At 45.9% G+C, this 16,976-nt stretch overlaps 1 protein-coding gene across 3 annotated transcripts in view; it reads left to right on the plus strand.

Annotated features, from left to right (window-relative positions):
* The window catches only part of B4GALNT1 (beta-1,4-N-acetyl-galactosaminyltransferase 1), a 67,639-nt gene extending 51,245 nt beyond the window's left edge, over nt 1-16,394 (plus strand). For 2 of the 3 annotated variants that reach the window (XM_063293903.1, XM_063293901.1), the window contains exons 4-11: nt 7,421-7,527; nt 7,671-7,708; nt 8,378-8,558; nt 11,263-11,370; nt 12,100-12,290; nt 13,137-13,277; nt 14,363-14,600; nt 15,420-16,394. In XM_063293903.1, coding sequence (XP_063149973.1) covers nt 7,421-7,527; nt 7,671-7,708; nt 8,378-8,558; nt 11,263-11,370; nt 12,100-12,290; nt 13,137-13,277; nt 14,363-14,600; nt 15,420-15,634 — 1,219 coding nt within the window. In that variant the 3' untranslated portion in view covers nt 15,635-16,394. The remainder of the gene's footprint in view (nt 1-7,420; nt 7,528-7,670; nt 7,709-8,377; nt 8,559-11,262; nt 11,371-12,099; nt 12,291-13,136; nt 13,278-14,362; nt 14,601-15,419) is intronic. The other variant, XM_063293902.1, reaches the window with a different exon arrangement.
* Nucleotides 16,395-16,976: the final 582 nt, after the last annotated feature.

A 16,976-nucleotide genomic window follows, 5' to 3' on the forward strand; every position in this document is an offset into this window, starting at 1 on the left:
TTATTTATTTACTTATTTTTGTGTCTTCAAGTCAGTCATGATGTGTCATGAGTGAGGATGGCAAGCAGGGGGCTCCCATCCAGGCTGTAAAGCGCATGCATAGCACTGAGGAATTAGGTAGCCATTCCAAGAGACACAGATCGGGCCCCCCTTAACCTTTGGGGTTTATATGTCTGGGTTTTTCCCACGCTTCTTCAGTTTGTTAGGATTTTCCTGTTATGTAGCAGCAATAAAACACTAGAGACCTGTTCCTTGTCTCAGCGTGGTTCCTGGCTGTTAGGACATCAATCCTAACAAACTCCTACTCCCATCAAAAGAGGGAGGAACAAGAATTTAAGGAGAGACATTTGGAAATGTCTTCAGAAAACCAAGAAATTCGGCTCGCCATCCAACAATTGGCAGCAGCCCTGCAGCAACACCAACAACAGGTAGATCTACAGGTTAACACATTACAAGCTGCCATGCTACAGCAGTTACAACAACCAGTTCCGCTTAACCCACAACCGGCACCAGCAGCAGCAGCAGCATGCCCGCCAGTAGTCTTGAGATCCCAGGGCAGTCTACCAGAGAAGTTTGGAGGAGAAGCAGGACAGTTGAGAACCTTTCTCACATAGTGCACAATGTTTTTCGACAGCAGACCGGCAGAGTTTCCCACAGACAGAACCAGAGTCACCTTCATCCTAAGCCTGCTAAAGGGACCAGCAGCCAAATGGGCTATTCCCATGGTGGAGAACAACGACCCGATTCTCAACGACTACCAGAACTTTTTGGCAGGGTTCCGAGCACACTTTGACGACCCGATCAGAGAGGTCACTGCCAGCCGGGAAATTCGGAAGCTCAAGCAAGGTAACGAGGGTGGGAATCTACATTGCTGATTTCAAGTTGTTAGCAGGAGATCTGGACTGGAATGAGAGTGCATTAAAAGACCAATTCAAACGGGCTGGATGAGGAGATTAAGAATGAATTAGTGCGCCAGGGAACACCAGCTACCCTAGAAGCCTTATATCAGTTGTCTGTGGTCATAGATGCCAGGCTAGAAGAGCTCAGACAGATGCAGCCGGGGAGAAACAGGGCCCTCAGAGCATTTCCAGGATTTCCAGCTCTCTCCGTAGCATCTCCTTACTCAGGACCAGAGGAGCCAATGCAGATCGGGGCAAGCAGGAGGCTTATTTCCGAGGCCAAGAGGCAGAGAAGGAGAGAGAGAGCCCTTTGTTTCTACTGCGGAGCCCAGGGGCACATGGTGAGAGCTTGCCCAGTGAGAGGCCAAGCAACTTCAGTAAGACCCCCAGGGCAAGCAGCTGAAACAAGAGCCATCTCCGCCCCTGCTTCCAACCAGGGAAACTCCATCGGTCTCCCTCCACAGAGCTCAGCAGGGAGACCATCAATCAATTAAGGAGGGCTCATTCCGAGGATTCCAGGCAAGCCTTTTACTACTTACCCGTAATAATGCACGTCAGCCCAGAGCACCAGGTCAAGCTAGAGGCCATCGTGGATTTCGGAGCTTCCACCAATTTTATTGATGTGCAGACCATACAAGACTTCAACATCCCAACCAGAGAATTGCCATGTCCCATAGAAGTGGAGACCATTGACGGCCAGCCCCTCAAGGCAGGGCCGATTAGAAGGCTCACAGAACCGGTGCAACTGACAACGGGAGACCACACTGAGTGGATCCAGCTTTATGTTACTGCATCGCTTAATGTGCCTGTAATCCTAGGCACGCCTTGGCTGAGGATCCACAACCCATTGCTGAACTGGACTACGGGAGCAATCTCCTTCCCAGCTAAGGAATGCCAGCACCACAAGATTCAAGCCACTCTCCGCTCTCCAGCAACCAACGCAGTCATGGAAGCAGGGGGGGTCCAGTTGCCAGCCAAGTATGCAGATTTCGCAGACGTTTTCAGCGAGCAAGAGGCCACAGCACTACCCCCCCATAGGGACTGTGATTGCACCATTGAGTTGATACCAGGAGCCAGGGTTCTAGCAAAGAAACAATATCCCATGTCTCCCAAGGAACTAGCCACCTTAAAGGATTACTTGGACTTTAATCTCCAAAAAGGGTTCATCCGACCATCTACTTCCACAGCCTCTGCTCCTACCTTCTTTGTACCAAAGAAGCCCGACCCGTTGGCACCTGCAACCCAGGAGACACCCATGAGAGTGGTCCACGATTTCAGTTCCCTCAATAAAATAACAAAAAAAGAATCCTATCCTCTGCCTTTAATCTCGGATCTGCTAGATCGCTTACAGAAAGCACGCATTTTTACCAGGTTGGATCTCAGGAATGCGTACAATCTGATCCGGATGAAAGAGGGGCATGAATATCTGACTGCCTTCAACACCAGGTTTGGTAAATTTGAGTACCTTGTTTTGCCCTTTGGCTTGTCTAATGCAGGAGCCATATTTTCCAGATTTATGAATCAAATTTTCTCTGATTTACTAGATAAGTATCTGGTCATTTATCTAGATGACATATTAATTTTCTCTGAGGATACTACAACTCATGTAACCCATGTACGTAATGTCTTAAAAAGACTGAGAGAGAACAAGCTGTTCGCCAAGCTAGAGAAATGTGCCTTTGATTTAACTGAATTACATTTCCTGGGCTATAAAGTATCAACAGAAGGCATATCCATGGATCCTTCTAAGGTCCAGGCAATTCTCTCTTGGCCACCTCCCCGAAATGTTAAAGATGTACAAAGAATTCTAGGATTTGCCAATTTTTACAGATGGTTCATAAAAACTTTAGTGACAGGGCTAGACCCCTCACACAGCTTTTGAAGAAAGGATCAACATTCATTTGGGGGGAGAGAGAGCAAGCAGCCTTCCAAGAATTTAAGCAACTCTTTGCATCCCAGCCGCTGTTAAGACACCCTGATCCCACGAAGCAATTCATAATGCATTCAGATGCTTCAGATATTGCCATTGGGGCAGTGTTATTGCACTATACAAACAAAACCGAGAATACATTGCTTCCATGTGCCTTTTTTTCACGCACGCTCTCACCAGCAGAGAGAAACTATGATGTTTTTAACAAGGAGTTGCTGGCAATTAAAGCAGCATTCCAAGAGTGGAGGCACTGGCTGGAAGGTGCAGCCCTTCCTGTGAAAGTTTGTACCGATCACAAGAATTTACAGCTTCTACAAAACACCAGATCTCTCACCCCCCGCCAAATCAGATGGAGCCAGTTTTTCTCCCATTTCAATTTTGTGATTTCTTATGTGCCCAGGGCGCAAAACTGCTTGGCAGACACCCTGTCTCGATCCTTTCAGGCAACCCCCGCCACTCACCAGGAGGTACAGGCTACCATATTACAACCTCACAACTTTGATCAGTCTATGAGGGGGAACCAAACAGAGATTTTAGCAGCAGGCAGACAAGCAGAGGACCTATTTACAAGAGTCAGAGCTCAGCAGCAACAGGACCTATATGCCAGGGCCAGGATGGATGACCTCCAGAGGGCCCCGCAAGACACTGCCTCACCATTCAATGTGGAGGCAGGAATCCTCTGGCATAGTGGGCGATTATATATTCCCCCTTCATTGAGGGAAGAAGTACTGAGACTTTGCCATGACCATCAAACAGCCAGGCATGGAGGTGTTTTCAAAACTCTCCATAGAGCTCTGAGAGACTACTGGTGGCCTAAGATGGCTGCAGACATAAAGGGTTACGTTGCTTCTTGTCACACCTGCAGATGAGCCAAGCCTCTCCCAGGGAAGCCCACAGGACTCTTGCAACCCCTACCCACCCCCAGTAGGCCTTGGGATACAATCTCCATGGATTTCATCACTGATTTACCCCCGGTCCAGGGGCTGACGTCCATACTAGTGGTGGTGGACCTTTTCACAAAAATGGCGCATTTTATTCCTTGCAAGGGCCTCCCATCTGCACCAGCCACAGCGCAGTTGTTCATGGACCATGTTTTTAGGTATAGAGGCATGGTGAATCACTTGGTGAGTGACAGAGGCCCACAGTTCACTTCCAGGTTCTGGAGGGCCCTTTTCCAGTCATTAGGGGTCCAGATCCACCTGTCATCAGCACATCATCCTGCTAGTAACGGGCAAGCCGAGAAAATTAACCAATGGTTACAGCAGTATCTCAGGTGTTACACCACTTATCAGCAAGACAATTGGCCAGCCCTGCTCCCCATGGCAGAATTTACATATAATAATTCTGTGCAATCCTCGACCAAGATGTCCCCTTTCCAGGCACTCTATGGGGTTAACCCTTGGGTGTTGCCCACCTCCTCCCAGCAGGGAACTGTTCCAGCTGCAGCTGATTTTCTTAAAGAGCAACAAGCCGCACAGGAGTTGTTAAAGGAGCAGCTGAACAGGGCAAAGAGTGCTTACAAGAGAGCTGCAGATGCTCACAGACAAGAGGGGCCAGCGATTGCGGTAGGAGACAAAGTGTGGCTCTCTACCAAGTTTTTGAACTCTACCGGGCCCTCCAAGAAGTTGGACTCTAAGTTTGTGGGCCCTTTCACTGTGGCGCAGCAGATAAATCCAGTGGCTTATCGTTTACAGCTACCAGCATCCATGAAAGTCCATCCAGTGTTTCACAGAGACTTGCTAGCCAAAGACCCTCTCCCAAGCGCCTTGCGATTGCAACTGCCCCCTCCACCTCCAGTAATTGTAGAGGGGGAGGAGGAATACGAAGTTGAGGAAATTCTGGACTCTAGGAGGAGGGGAAGGGGCATCCAATATTTCATACACTGGAAAGGGTACCCTGAGGAAGAGCGCACATGGGAGAATGCCAGAGGTGTACGTGCTCCAGCACCGGTTCATCGTTTCCATCAGCTTTTCCCTCACAAACCCAAGCCTCGCACTCTACCAGAGATTCCTCATTTGGCTGAGCAGGCAGAGGAATCCCAAGCAGAAGAGTTTGTAAGTTTGCACCTTCCACCCCCTCCTGAAGCCTTGACTCCAGTTACAGAGGAGGGGGGGGGCCCGCAGCCCTCCACCTCAGGCGTGCATTTCCCAGGGGGGAGGGGGGACGACTCTTCTAATTATCTAGCTATTTTCCAGCAGCAGCCACCTGGGCCAGAAGCGTTATCAGACCTGGAGAGCAGCACTGATTCGTCCTTGGAGGAGTTTTCCTTTGAAGACTTTCCATCGTTGCCCAGTTCCCATGGGACCTTAGAAGCAGACGGCGAATCTTATCAAGACTCTGGAAGGGAGGGGGCTGAAATGGAATGTGAATCTGGAGGGGAGGATGATGTCATGAGTAAGGATGGTGAGCAGGGGGCTCCCATCCAGGCTGTAAAGCGCATGCATAGCACTGAGGAATTAGGTAGCCGTTCCAAGAGACACAGATCGGGCCCGCCTTAACCTTTGGGGTTTATATGTCTGGGTTTTTCCCACGCTTCTTCAGTTTGTTAGGATTTTCCTGTTATGTAGCAGCAATAAAACACTAGAGACCTGTTCCTTGTCTCAGCGTGGTTCCTGGCTGTTAGGACATGATGTCAGTCAGTCCTGGGACTGCCTGGACAAGTCCCTGCTGTTTTCTTGGCAAGATTACAGAAGTGGTTTGCCCTTGCCGCCTTCCTAGAGCTGCGAGAGAGGGACTGGCCCAAGATCCACCAGCTGGCTTTGTGCCTAAGGCGGGACTACCACTCACTGTCTCCTAGCTTCTAGTCTCTTCCATTGCTTAACAAGACATTAAGACTCAGTAAGTGGTGAAAACTAAAGTTGAATGTGGCAGTGAAAGAGTTAAGGGCATGGGAGCTAAGGGGAAAAAAAACTCTGTGGTCCCTCCCTTCCCTTGGTGCCCTAAGCACGTGCTTATTTTGCTTGGTGGTTAATCCAGGACTGGACTTAGCTGGAATGTTTTTCTCCCCATTAAGCAATCATTGATGATATCAGTGCCTTAAATAATGTCAGGAATATTTACAGAGAGCTAAATCTTACTGAAATTTAATGTAAGAACCCTGATCCTTGCTATTAATCCAGAAGTTCTTAATTTAAAAGAAGGCATTGTAGCATATGAAAGAAATCTTTATTAATACAAAGTGATCAGTTTCAGTTCAAAGACCAGTCTGGCCAAAAGCTGGCCAATACAGATACAAAAAGCCCCATTGCCCCTCCTTATTTCTAGAAGCTTTCTACATTACCTACTGGCAGCTGTACAGTCTTTCTAACGGTTCTGATAACACAGATCAGTTGGCCTTGAAGCACCAGCACTGTCATCTCAGCTGTCTACAATTGCCTATCCAATTTCTACCCAAGCATGCTGGCTATCTAACTACTACATGCCCCATCTTTTTGCTGGCAGGATCCCACATCCTGACATTTGCCCTGCCCTCAGTTGCAGTGGGAAGGATATCACATCCACTTTTTCCCCTCATGAAACATGTTATAGGCACAGTGACCATATTCTCTTGGAAAAAAATAAAGGACAAACCTGAAAAAGGGGCAAATCTGAAAGAGGTTCATAAGGATAAAATAATAATAATAATTGTTTATGTTTTTAACTTTGCTTTACAAGGGAAAATTCAAGAGCAAAAACCAAGAAAAACTTTACAAAAACATATATTCTAATAAAAATATCTAAAACACTGTATGTACATTTATTTTAAAAAAACAATTTCCATATTTTTCACATGAATATGAAAGACTGTGCATTAAGTGGTACCATTTGTATGGTAAAAATTAAATGACTAAAAGGACAAAAGTGAGTTTTTGAAAAATAAACTAAAGGGCAGCTTTCTGAAATAAAGGATTGTCCTTTATAATAAAGGATGTGTGGTCACTGCAGTTATAGGGCTAAAAGTTGTTCCATGTGATTCTGCAGAGTCTTGGTGACATACTTTAGCCAAATTAACTACATAAGGAAAGGTGGAAAGGAAACTGTGATGAGAAAGCATGGGAAGTATATACAAGTTATTTATTCATTTATAGGGTTTATATGGCTGCCCATCTCACAGCAGTGACTCTGGGCAGCATACAAAGTTAAAACAATAATTAAAACATTCCAGATAATAAACATCCAAAGTTACAAACAACTATTCCAACTTACTGTAAAGCAGCATCAGTTGACAAGGTAGAAGACTGATGGATTGTTAGTCTCCCTGAGCATCATCTGCTGTATCTTCCTGATAATAGGAAATGCAAATTCCAGTGAACATTGTGAGGCTTAGTTTTGAATACGCATCCTGCTTGACTTGTTCTGGGAGGCTGCAATTCTAAATCTGCTGCCGTGAAAATAGTGCAGCCTTTGGATTTGCTCCCTCGTGAACAGGCTTAGATTTTAGCCACTGAGGGCCAGAACAACAGCATTAAGCAACGATGATTTTAAATAACCGTGGCAAGAAGATGCTTGGCACGCATAGCTGTTACTCCCATGTGCTTGTCAGATGTTTGCTGGATAGTATGTGAAAGCCAGATGTTGGCACGCCTGAACTGTCTTCCTTTATCTCCACCAGGTCTCAGTCCCCGGTTGACCAGCTGCTCATAGTCCGAGCCAACTCACCACTAGAATATCCAGTTCAAGGTGTAGAAGTTCGCCCCCTCCAGACCATTCTTATCCCAGGCAAGCCTTTTCATCTTCTGCGCATCTCCAAAGAAGCAAAGGGAGAGGGGAGAGGAGTCTATCACAGTGGAAGACTGTGGTGAATGTAATGGCTCATGGAATGGCAAAACCTTCTAAACTCCTTGTATCCTTTCCCCCCTCAGGCTTGAGCTTACAGGCGGCTGAAAGAACATCATACCGGGTAAGATGCTTGATGCACAGAGGCTGGAGGGCAGGGGTTTGGGTGTGGGTCTCTCCCCCTACTGCAGCTTTGTTCATTGTTGCTGGCACTCGTGGCTCTTGGCAAGAATGAAGGCCACTTTACGTGGGCAACCCCTTTGACTGTGTGACATACTTTCAAGACAGGCCTGGCCCTACTTTTGGACAGTACGATTTTGATGGCAGTGAAGGGCAGTCAGTGATTAGTACTTCAACTCGATGCTGTATTTGTGTTGCCATGGAAATAGGAAGGCAGCGCTGGCACACGCTGTCTTAGAGGCCAACGTGACTTGGCTGGGTTTCAGAAGCGTAGGGTCGACGTGAGAGGAGCAGACCCCTTATGTGCAAAAGGAATATATTGGAAAGGGTGCATGTTGCTTGTTTCCTATGTGTCCACAAAGGGGTGGGGGGTGGGGGTTCTTGCAGAGGGTTGAGAGGAATAAAGTATTCAAATGCGTAGGCTCCCATCTGAAAGAGGGCAGGCTAGGAAAAGACTGATTGCTTAATTTTGACGAGTCAAGATGAAGGGTGTCCTTTTTCTTCAGCAAATACCAGGAGAGATTGTTGCTAAACACAGGGAAGTGTTTTCTATGAGTCTTTCTCCATCTGACCCTTCCATTCCTTTTCTCCTGGTTGCTTGTCCTTCTGGCAGGTCAACTTGACAGCAACAATGGGAACTTTTGACGTGGCTGCAGAGGTGGAAGGCGTCAGAATAGAAGGGGAGGGAGGGATGCACCTCTCCCTGTCGGGGTCCCAGCTGGACAATCTAAACCGGCAAATGCAGTTTGTCACCTACACCAGCACCCTCTTCCATCCTAATACAGCAGATACAGGTGGGTACGGGGGCAGTTGTTGCCACTGCAACCAACAGTAGTCCAGCGCTGGACTGTGGGGCAAACCACTGGAGGGGAACAGCAGACATCACTGTGAGAAATGAGAGCAAAGGGAAAAGGAAGCTGCTGGAGGTGGGGAGATGAGTCACGGCTTTGAGGCAGGCCTGTTCTTCAGATGGGTCCCCAGATGTCTCCTTTGTCAGTCCTTTGCTTGAGGAGCCCCCAGTTAATATGAACTGAATATACGTAGCATGAGACTATTGTAGTAAAGGTAGAATTTTCCTCAAAGCAAGCTTCACTACATAGACACATCCATATTGTTTTCTTGGCAATAATATGACAGTGGTTTGCTGTGGCTTTCTTCCTGGATGTCATTTTCACTTTCCTGATGGATTCTACCAGTTCTAGTACGAAACAAAGAATGTGAACTACGAACCAGCCAGAATTCAAATCTTGCTCTGCTGTTGAATAACCTTGGGCAATCTCCTTTGTTTCAATCTTAATCTTGCCAGTTCCTACGTGGAGATAGTTGCTAGAGCCTTTGCAATTTGAGCAGATCTTGTTGAGACTGTAATCTATTCTATTCAGGCATGCAGGACTTACTGTCTTTTCCTTTCGAGAAAAGTTTCAGCAATAGAAGAAGCAGTGGATGGAATCCTCTTTGGCTGCTCTGACGTTCCCCGAGGTCACGCTAACCCAATTCAGCAGCAAAATGCTGAACACTGACAAAGCTGTTGGTGGGAAGCTAAACAAAATAAGCAGTTAAGTCTTTGGTAGACTTAGCACACCGATAAAACAAAAATACTCAAACATCTCCTCCAAAATGTCAGAATGTGTGTGGAGGTCCTTTCCAATCCTGCAGAGCTAGCCAAATTCCTCTTAATTGGAAAGAAGAATGTGGGCTTTGGAGATGCATGGGCCTATTAAGTAGAATGCGTTCTTGAAACCTACAACTTCTTAGGATTTTGTTCAAGCTTTTCATAGTAATGGCGTATTCAAGGGCAGGGTGAAGCAGGAGAGGGAGAAATTAATTCCAGGAAGGTGCCTTAGAGAAAAAATCGCTCTTCTCATATTCTCACAAAGGACAGGGAAATAATAGTGTTTTTCCACCTGATTTACATTTAGGGCTGGGTTGCATTTGATAGGATTCATTTTTTTCTGAGCAAAGATGCAGATCTGATAGTTGGATGTTTCCCTAGAAGGGCACTGTTGCTTTCCCAGTGAAAAAAGAATAACCTTGCTCTGTTACTGAATAACTATGTTCCCTTTTCCTTAGTAAAGAAAGTGAATTCCACTTTGTTAGATTTCTGGCATACCAGAGAAGCAGTCTGCATTCCGCAGGGCCAAGCTGTTCTTCTTTTCTCTTGGCAGGCATTTTACTGAGGGGGAGGATCATGCTGGGCCTTGTGCTGCGAATTTCCTTCTCTTTTAAGGACTGTAGCTGTTTGGAAGGAGGCACTCTGCCACCCAATGCCAGCCCTGTCCCTCCTTGGCCACGCCCTCACTGAGCAACAAAAGGGAATGTGTGGCGGATGGTCTTTTTAAGCCCAGCCATTGCCTCTCAGCAATCCAAAGGTTGCTGCTTTGACCCCCAGATCCCTCTTCTGATTTGGTCTTTACTGTCTTTTTATTCTGGTAGAACTAAGTCAAGTCACCATCTAGGGAAGACATGTGGTAGGCCATGATGCAGCTACTTGCCTGAAAACTCTCACAGGATCAGCTCCTGCAGTAACAGACCAATGGCCCATCTAGACCAGCTTATTCTATAGTGTGACCAAAAGGTCTCTCTGGGAAGCCCACAAACGGTTAGTAACTGGGGCTCACTGCTTTTGATCCGAGGATGGCATCTGGGCTTCATGACTAATAGTCACTGATGTCCTTATCCTCCTTGTCTAATTCCCTTGTAAAGCCATCCAAGCTAGTAGCTGTCACTGCATTTTCGGGCAGCAAATTCATAGCTGTCTAGGCAGAACAGCCTTATGTTGATTTGGAGTCTCCCACTTCTAAGCTTTGCAAAGTTGTAATCTCATGAGAATGAAAAAAAATTCCTACACAGTGCATAATGTTATGCAAGTTCAATGCATTGTATATAATGCTTATGTTTGCACAATGTTGAGCTGGGATTTTTAACTACAGTTTGTTGCCCTAGTGGCTGGTTCACCTGAAAAGAGAGCCAGTTTGGTGTAGGGGTTAAGGCCCCAGGCTAGAAACCAGGAGACTGGGAGTTCTAGTCCCGCCTTAGGCATGAAAGCTGACTGGGTGACCTTGGGCTAGTCACTCCCTCTCAGCCCAGCTCACCTCACAGGGTTGTTGTTGTGGGGAAAAGAGGAGGAAGGAGTATTTGGAATGTTCCCCACCTTGAGTTATTTATAAAAATAATACAGGTGGGATAAAAAATCTAAAAAAAAGCTAAGCTGTAGTGTGTAGGATCCCATGCTATGCTAAACCCAAACCAAACCAACCACAGGTGCCTCAAGGACATGCATACAAGGAAGAAGTATTAATCCCCAAGCTGGGAACATTTTCAGTATTGTTAGCTTCCTCTTCATATAATCCAACTTCATCCAATCTGATGTCCTCCGGATGTGCTGATCTGTCATTTCAGCATAGTAGGATGGGCATTGACGTCCAACATATCCAGCGGGCACCAGGTTAGGGAAGGCACATCCAAGACTAGTGTTTGGTCTCCTCCTCTGTTTTCCAGTGCAGTTTTCTACTGATGAGCATCGTGCATCTTTCACCATCCGCATCCGTCATGCACCTACTCCCAGGCTCCACTATCCAGGATCATCCAGCGGAGGAACCGGTGAAGGTGAGCACTCCAGATGGATATAGAGTTGTCCAAGACCTCATGTGGAAAGTATTTTAGCCTGGTGGATCTAGGCTGAGACTGGGAAAACATTAAGTTAATGGTGTTCTTGAATGTGTGCAGGCAGAATCACATATGCTAATCCCTTTCTGACTCTACTTTCTCCTCTTATGCTGTTGACTTTTAAAACAGGCCAGGGAAGAAGCCAGGCTTGCCTTTACTCACTGCCACTTCAGGCACCCATTTTTAGGCAGTTATTAGCAAACTGGGTATAGTAAGTGATACTGTGTTTAGGATGAGACCTTTCCAAAGAATTTCTTGCTCTCTAGTGGCCAGTCTGAGCACTGCACTAGAGGAAGATCCTTGTGCCCTGCTCTGCTATTTGTGGAACAGTCTTTCCCGGAGCAAAGTGGCTTCTGGAGTACCCTTGCTTTTGTTGTTATGTACCACTGAGGATTAGTTGCTAGACTTTTATTTATTCATTTTCAGATTTCTGTGCTGCTCCAAGTCAGAAGACTCTGAGCAGCTTATGATCTGCCCATTGTAATAAAGGCCGAATCATGCAAAGAATAAGGGACAGCAAAATTAACAGGGAAGAGGCAGCCCAACTTTCTTTTAGCCTGAAAAATAAACATGGTGAAGAGTGGCAATTTCTGTCACTTCTCAGACATCCTGCCAAACTCTCCTTCAGCCAAACCCCATTGCCAGCTTTCCCGTTTTGTCTCTCCCCAGCAGCCTACAACATCAGTGCCCTGGTCACCATCGCCACCAAAACCTTCTTACGCTACGACAAACTGCAAGGGTTGATTGACAGCATCCGCAAGTTCTACCCCACTGTGACCATCATCATTGCGGACGATAGCCTGGACATCAAACACGTGCAGGGACCCCACATTGAGCAGTACTTCATGCCCTTTGGCAAGGTGGGAGACTTGTTAGCGGGAGCCCTCAGGCCTACCTTAGGCCGTGTTCCTAAGAGTACTGTAAGTTTGGGAAGGGTTTGGTCCCAGAAGTTTGGTAAGGACAGGACTTAAGGGACATCTGCTAAATGGGCTCCCTTTGTTGCCCTCTAATGCAGGAAACATTTCTATGAAGTGAAATTTGTTACAACAGGTTGCACAGGATTTTTTCCTCCCAACTTACTGTTTATCACATTTTAAATCATAGTTAGGATGAATAAAGAGTGGAATTTTCCACCCATCCCTTTTTAATATAGACTCATGCATATTTCTAGTCAACCAGGAGCAGTTAACTGGATAGACTTCACATGAAGTTCCTGAAAGTGACAGCTGGAAAACCTGACAACCATGTAGTTGAAGAGACCCCGACCTAAGAGATTAGGATAAAAGTTGCCTTGTATTCATAGGAAAAAGATCAAGGCAGAACTGCTTGTTTAAGACCACACTGTTGAACCAAGGTATGGGCCAAAGGAAGGTGATAGGTAGGAATCTCATGAGGGTTGCAGGAGTAAAACCGGGAGCTCCACAGAAGATTACCTAGTTACCCAGTTGATGATGCAGTGACGAAATGGATGTACTGATCAGAGTGTTTTGAAAAGGTTGAGACAAAACTTGGTATTATAAAGCCATTGTTAAGGCACAAGTGCCAAGGATTGAGCTTGTAGTATGAAATGATAAGGTAACAATTTTCAGTGCTTTGTGGCCAGGCTAAAGTGGCAATGCCCAGTTATTTGGTAAAAGGATGTCAGGAGCAATGTTCATAAACAATCTTTTCAGCACCTGTTCTTCCCCTTCACCCTTACGCTCTAGGGCTGGTTTGCTGGCAGGAATCTTGCCATCTCCCAGGTGACCACCAAATATGTTCTGTGGGTGGATGATGACTTCATTTTCACACTCCGCACCAAAGTGGAGAAGCTTGTAGATGTCCTTGAGAAAACTTCTCTGGATTTGGTGAGTTTCTTCCCTGTGGTTGCTTTTGCTGGCTCTGGATCATTTATTTCACCATGGCATGAAATCTCTCTTTAGGAGGTAGGGAGAGTTCTTGAGGGTGGAACAGTAAAAACTTGGTAAGTCTGCAGTTGAGGACACGCCAACAGATGCACGAGGTTAGGATAAAAACTGTTTGCTGATCCTGAGATCAGAGACGGGGAGAGAGCCTAGGATGCAGGAAGTTAGGAAGAATTTGGGGTCTAGCTTAACTGCAATTTAAAACTTGATAGTCTAGTCCTATTATCCTGCAGCTTTTGGTGGGTACAAGCTGCCCTTAACAGAGAACAAACTTGGTCTGCTGATCCTCCATGTCACTCATACTGCTGCAGTTTGCAAACCACACGTTGGGAGTCAGGAGACATTATGGGGAACCAGTATTCCCACTTATAGTGGAAAGGCAGGAAATACACATGGGAAGTATATTTTTCCTAAAGCTTAGATGCACAGAAGGAAAAGGCCTCACTGCTACTCAGCCAGAATATTTGACTGCCGACAGTAATCGTAGAAGGATGGGGATGCTTTGAGGAGCAGGTGTGAGGTTTTCAACATATATAGTAGATCTCATAGCTGGTACCAAAATGTGGAGGCAGGCTCGCACCTGGGGCTGTGATTTGGACACCTCTGCATCCCATAACATGATGGGAATCAATTCTGAGTACAGCTGGTAAGAGACAAAAGAGAGGCTCATTCCCTTCTAAATTTGCAAAAGTGTATTACCCAGTGGTTATTTTTGGATATAGCATTGTTTAAATCCCCAGTTCCTGATTCAGGCTTAATTCGTTCAAAGATATTTATTGATTTACCTATTTCACTAAAGCTATTATAGCCACCCACTTGAGCAGATTCTGGGTGGCTAAAAAATCTAAGTTAAAACAATTAAAAACATAGATGCAGCAAAACAAAAATGGGCATTAAAACAGTATTAAAAGGATAATAGTAATGAATAAAACCACCCAAGAAATCAATTTTTCCTCTAGACAGAGCCCCCTCCACATACACACAAATGCACATCATCCATCCTCAACATTATCTCTTGTTCTTTGCAGGTGGGTGGAGCAGTACGGGAGATTACAGGCTACACCACCACATACCGTCAGCAGATCAGTGTGCAGTCAGGTGATGAGGATGGAGATTGCCTGCGAACCCGTCAGGGCTATCACCATGTCATCGAAGGTTTCCCTGATTGCGTAGTCACTGATGGTGTGATCAACTTCTTCTTGGCACGTACAGAGAAGGTGCTGCAAGTTGGCTTTGACCCTCGCCTCAGTCGCGTTGCCCACCTTGGTGAGTGATGCTCCCAGCATAGGAGAGCCTTATCTTGGACCAGTCTTAACATATCTAGCTATAGAATAACCTTTGCTTCCTGTATAGAAGATAGCAAGGGAATCCAAGTCACACAAACAGTCCAAATGGTGAACTCAGGATTCCTTTGATGTTGTAGTCCACTGTTTCTCAACCTCAGTAACTTTAAGATGTGTGGACTTCAACTCAGTGCTGGCTGGGGAATTCTGGGAGTTGAAGTCTATGTTGCAGAATGCTGGGAAAGCCTTTAGCCCAGGAGAGATCAGAAAATTCACACACCAGGCATTTCTATAAAAATAATTTATTTACAAAAAGCAAAACAAAAGCAAAACATATTTAAAGGACTTAGCTCTCATTGAGAGCTACCTAGCTTGGCTACATATCGGCACAGAGAAAAAGAGGAAGTAAGAAACAAGTCCGGGCAGGTTCCTCCCCCCAGGCGATTTGCATCAAGCACGTGAAAGGAGACAATCAAATACAACCTCTTCACCCGGCCAAAATGATTAGGTACAATAGCAGTCTTAATCGTTAGTAGGAAAACATCAACAGTCTACACATCTTAAAGTTGCTGAGGTTGAGAAACACTGTTGTAGTCTTAACAGGTGCTTGAGTCAGATTTGTGAATACCAACTGGATCTGCAGTAAGTTGTCATTATTTATTTCATTCAAGATGTTAATTGGCCTGTAACAACTTCTCAAGTCAACAGGAAGGTTCAAAAAGCATGCACACAAGGACTGTCTGTTGAAGAGCCATAGACTATGCTCATTTTTCTCCTTTGTTCTGGGTATTTTTAATTGCAGAGTTCTTCATTGATGGCCTGGGTATTCTGCATGTTGGTTCCTGCTCTGATGTGGTGGTAGACCATGCCTCTAAGATCAAGCTACCGTGGCTAAAGTCAGAAAGTGAGAAGCAATATGCCAAATTCCGCTATCCCAACTCAAGTGAGGATAGTATGACTACCAAGCGAAGCCTTTTCTACTTCAAGAACCACTTCAAATGTATGACGGGCAATTAGTCTTTACTGAGGGGGTGTTGAGCCCCACCCCTGACAACTGGCTAAGTCCTCAGGTGATTGGACCCACCAGTCTCAGACAGCCTGCTCTGGCAGCTAGCCACAGCTCTTGGCAAACAGGCTTGCCTGTCCACTAGCCAAATGCCCAGAACTCAGGGAGGCTTTGACATTCTCAGGCCTGGAGAACGACTTGAGAAATGAGCTTCATGCTGCTTAAAAGAAACAAACCTGTGTTCTAACAGAATTAATTGGCCAAGCTACTTCATCTTCCAGACCCTGTTGACAAAAGGAGTATGTCTGCTTTGCATTTTGTTTTACCTATTTTGCATCTGAACTGAACCATATTTCATGGGGAGTGATCTGGGAGAGGCTGCCTCATGAAGCCTGGGTATTTTTCCCTTTCCTGGTTGAGAGCATCCTTCTGCCTCTCTTACTGCTAGACTCCCCCTCCAACTTTGGACTTGCACACACCTACAGGTCACGTCAAAAACTCGCAAACTCTGGCAATATCCCAGCATCCTTTGCTTCCATTTAATACACACTACAGAAGGGGACAGAATCAGAGGTGGACAAAACCTGAACTCAGGGGCTTTCTCCAACGTCACAATTTTTGTGCCAAGGCTTTGAATCTGAGCCTCTGTGCCCAGCCCCCTCCAACCTCAAGCTGATGCCATTCTGGGATATTTTGAAGTGCCAAAGGCTAATGATGGAAAGCCACCACCAGGGGGAAGCCTTGAGGTGTGCGCTGCAGCAAAGCAGTCTTGACTCTGACAGTCATGTTCACTGTTTCAATGTTCACTGTACATCGTAATGTTTCACATGCCATGGCACTGATGCGCGTTTCTGTTTGGGAGGGAGCTGCTGTGAGACCTTGTACCAAGTTCTGTATCTGTGTTCATTTCAATGGAATGTGTTTGGGTTATGTGTTCTGCTCAAGGACTTTTCCCGCGGACCATCAGAAGCCGTTAGGAGCACCTGGGATTGTGAACTTGGGAAGATTCTACAGGGGGAGGGATCTCATTTGCACCGAGGGTTTTTTAGTTTGCATTTGGCACGCTTTTTCCATTCTCAGCTTTCTTTGTGATCCTGCATACTATTCTTTAATAAATCAGATATCTTTGCATTCCTGCTCATGAGTCTGAGAGTGTTCTAGAATAGGCATTCATTACAGACAGGGGCTATTGGGTGCACACCAGATTCAGGGCACTCCCAGACTTACTGTCTCCTACAGCAAAAGAGGACTGATGGGCATGGACAGTGGAGGGTGGACCATCTTATTAAGGGGATAATTTTTTAAAAAATATGGTGAAGCAGAAAGACTGTCCATGATAAACTTTTTTTTTCT

This window comes from Candoia aspera, chromosome 2 (assembly GCF_035149785.1).
Source record: "Candoia aspera isolate rCanAsp1 chromosome 2, rCanAsp1.hap2, whole genome shotgun sequence".
NCBI lineage: Eukaryota > Metazoa > Chordata > Lepidosauria > Squamata > Boidae > Candoia > Candoia aspera.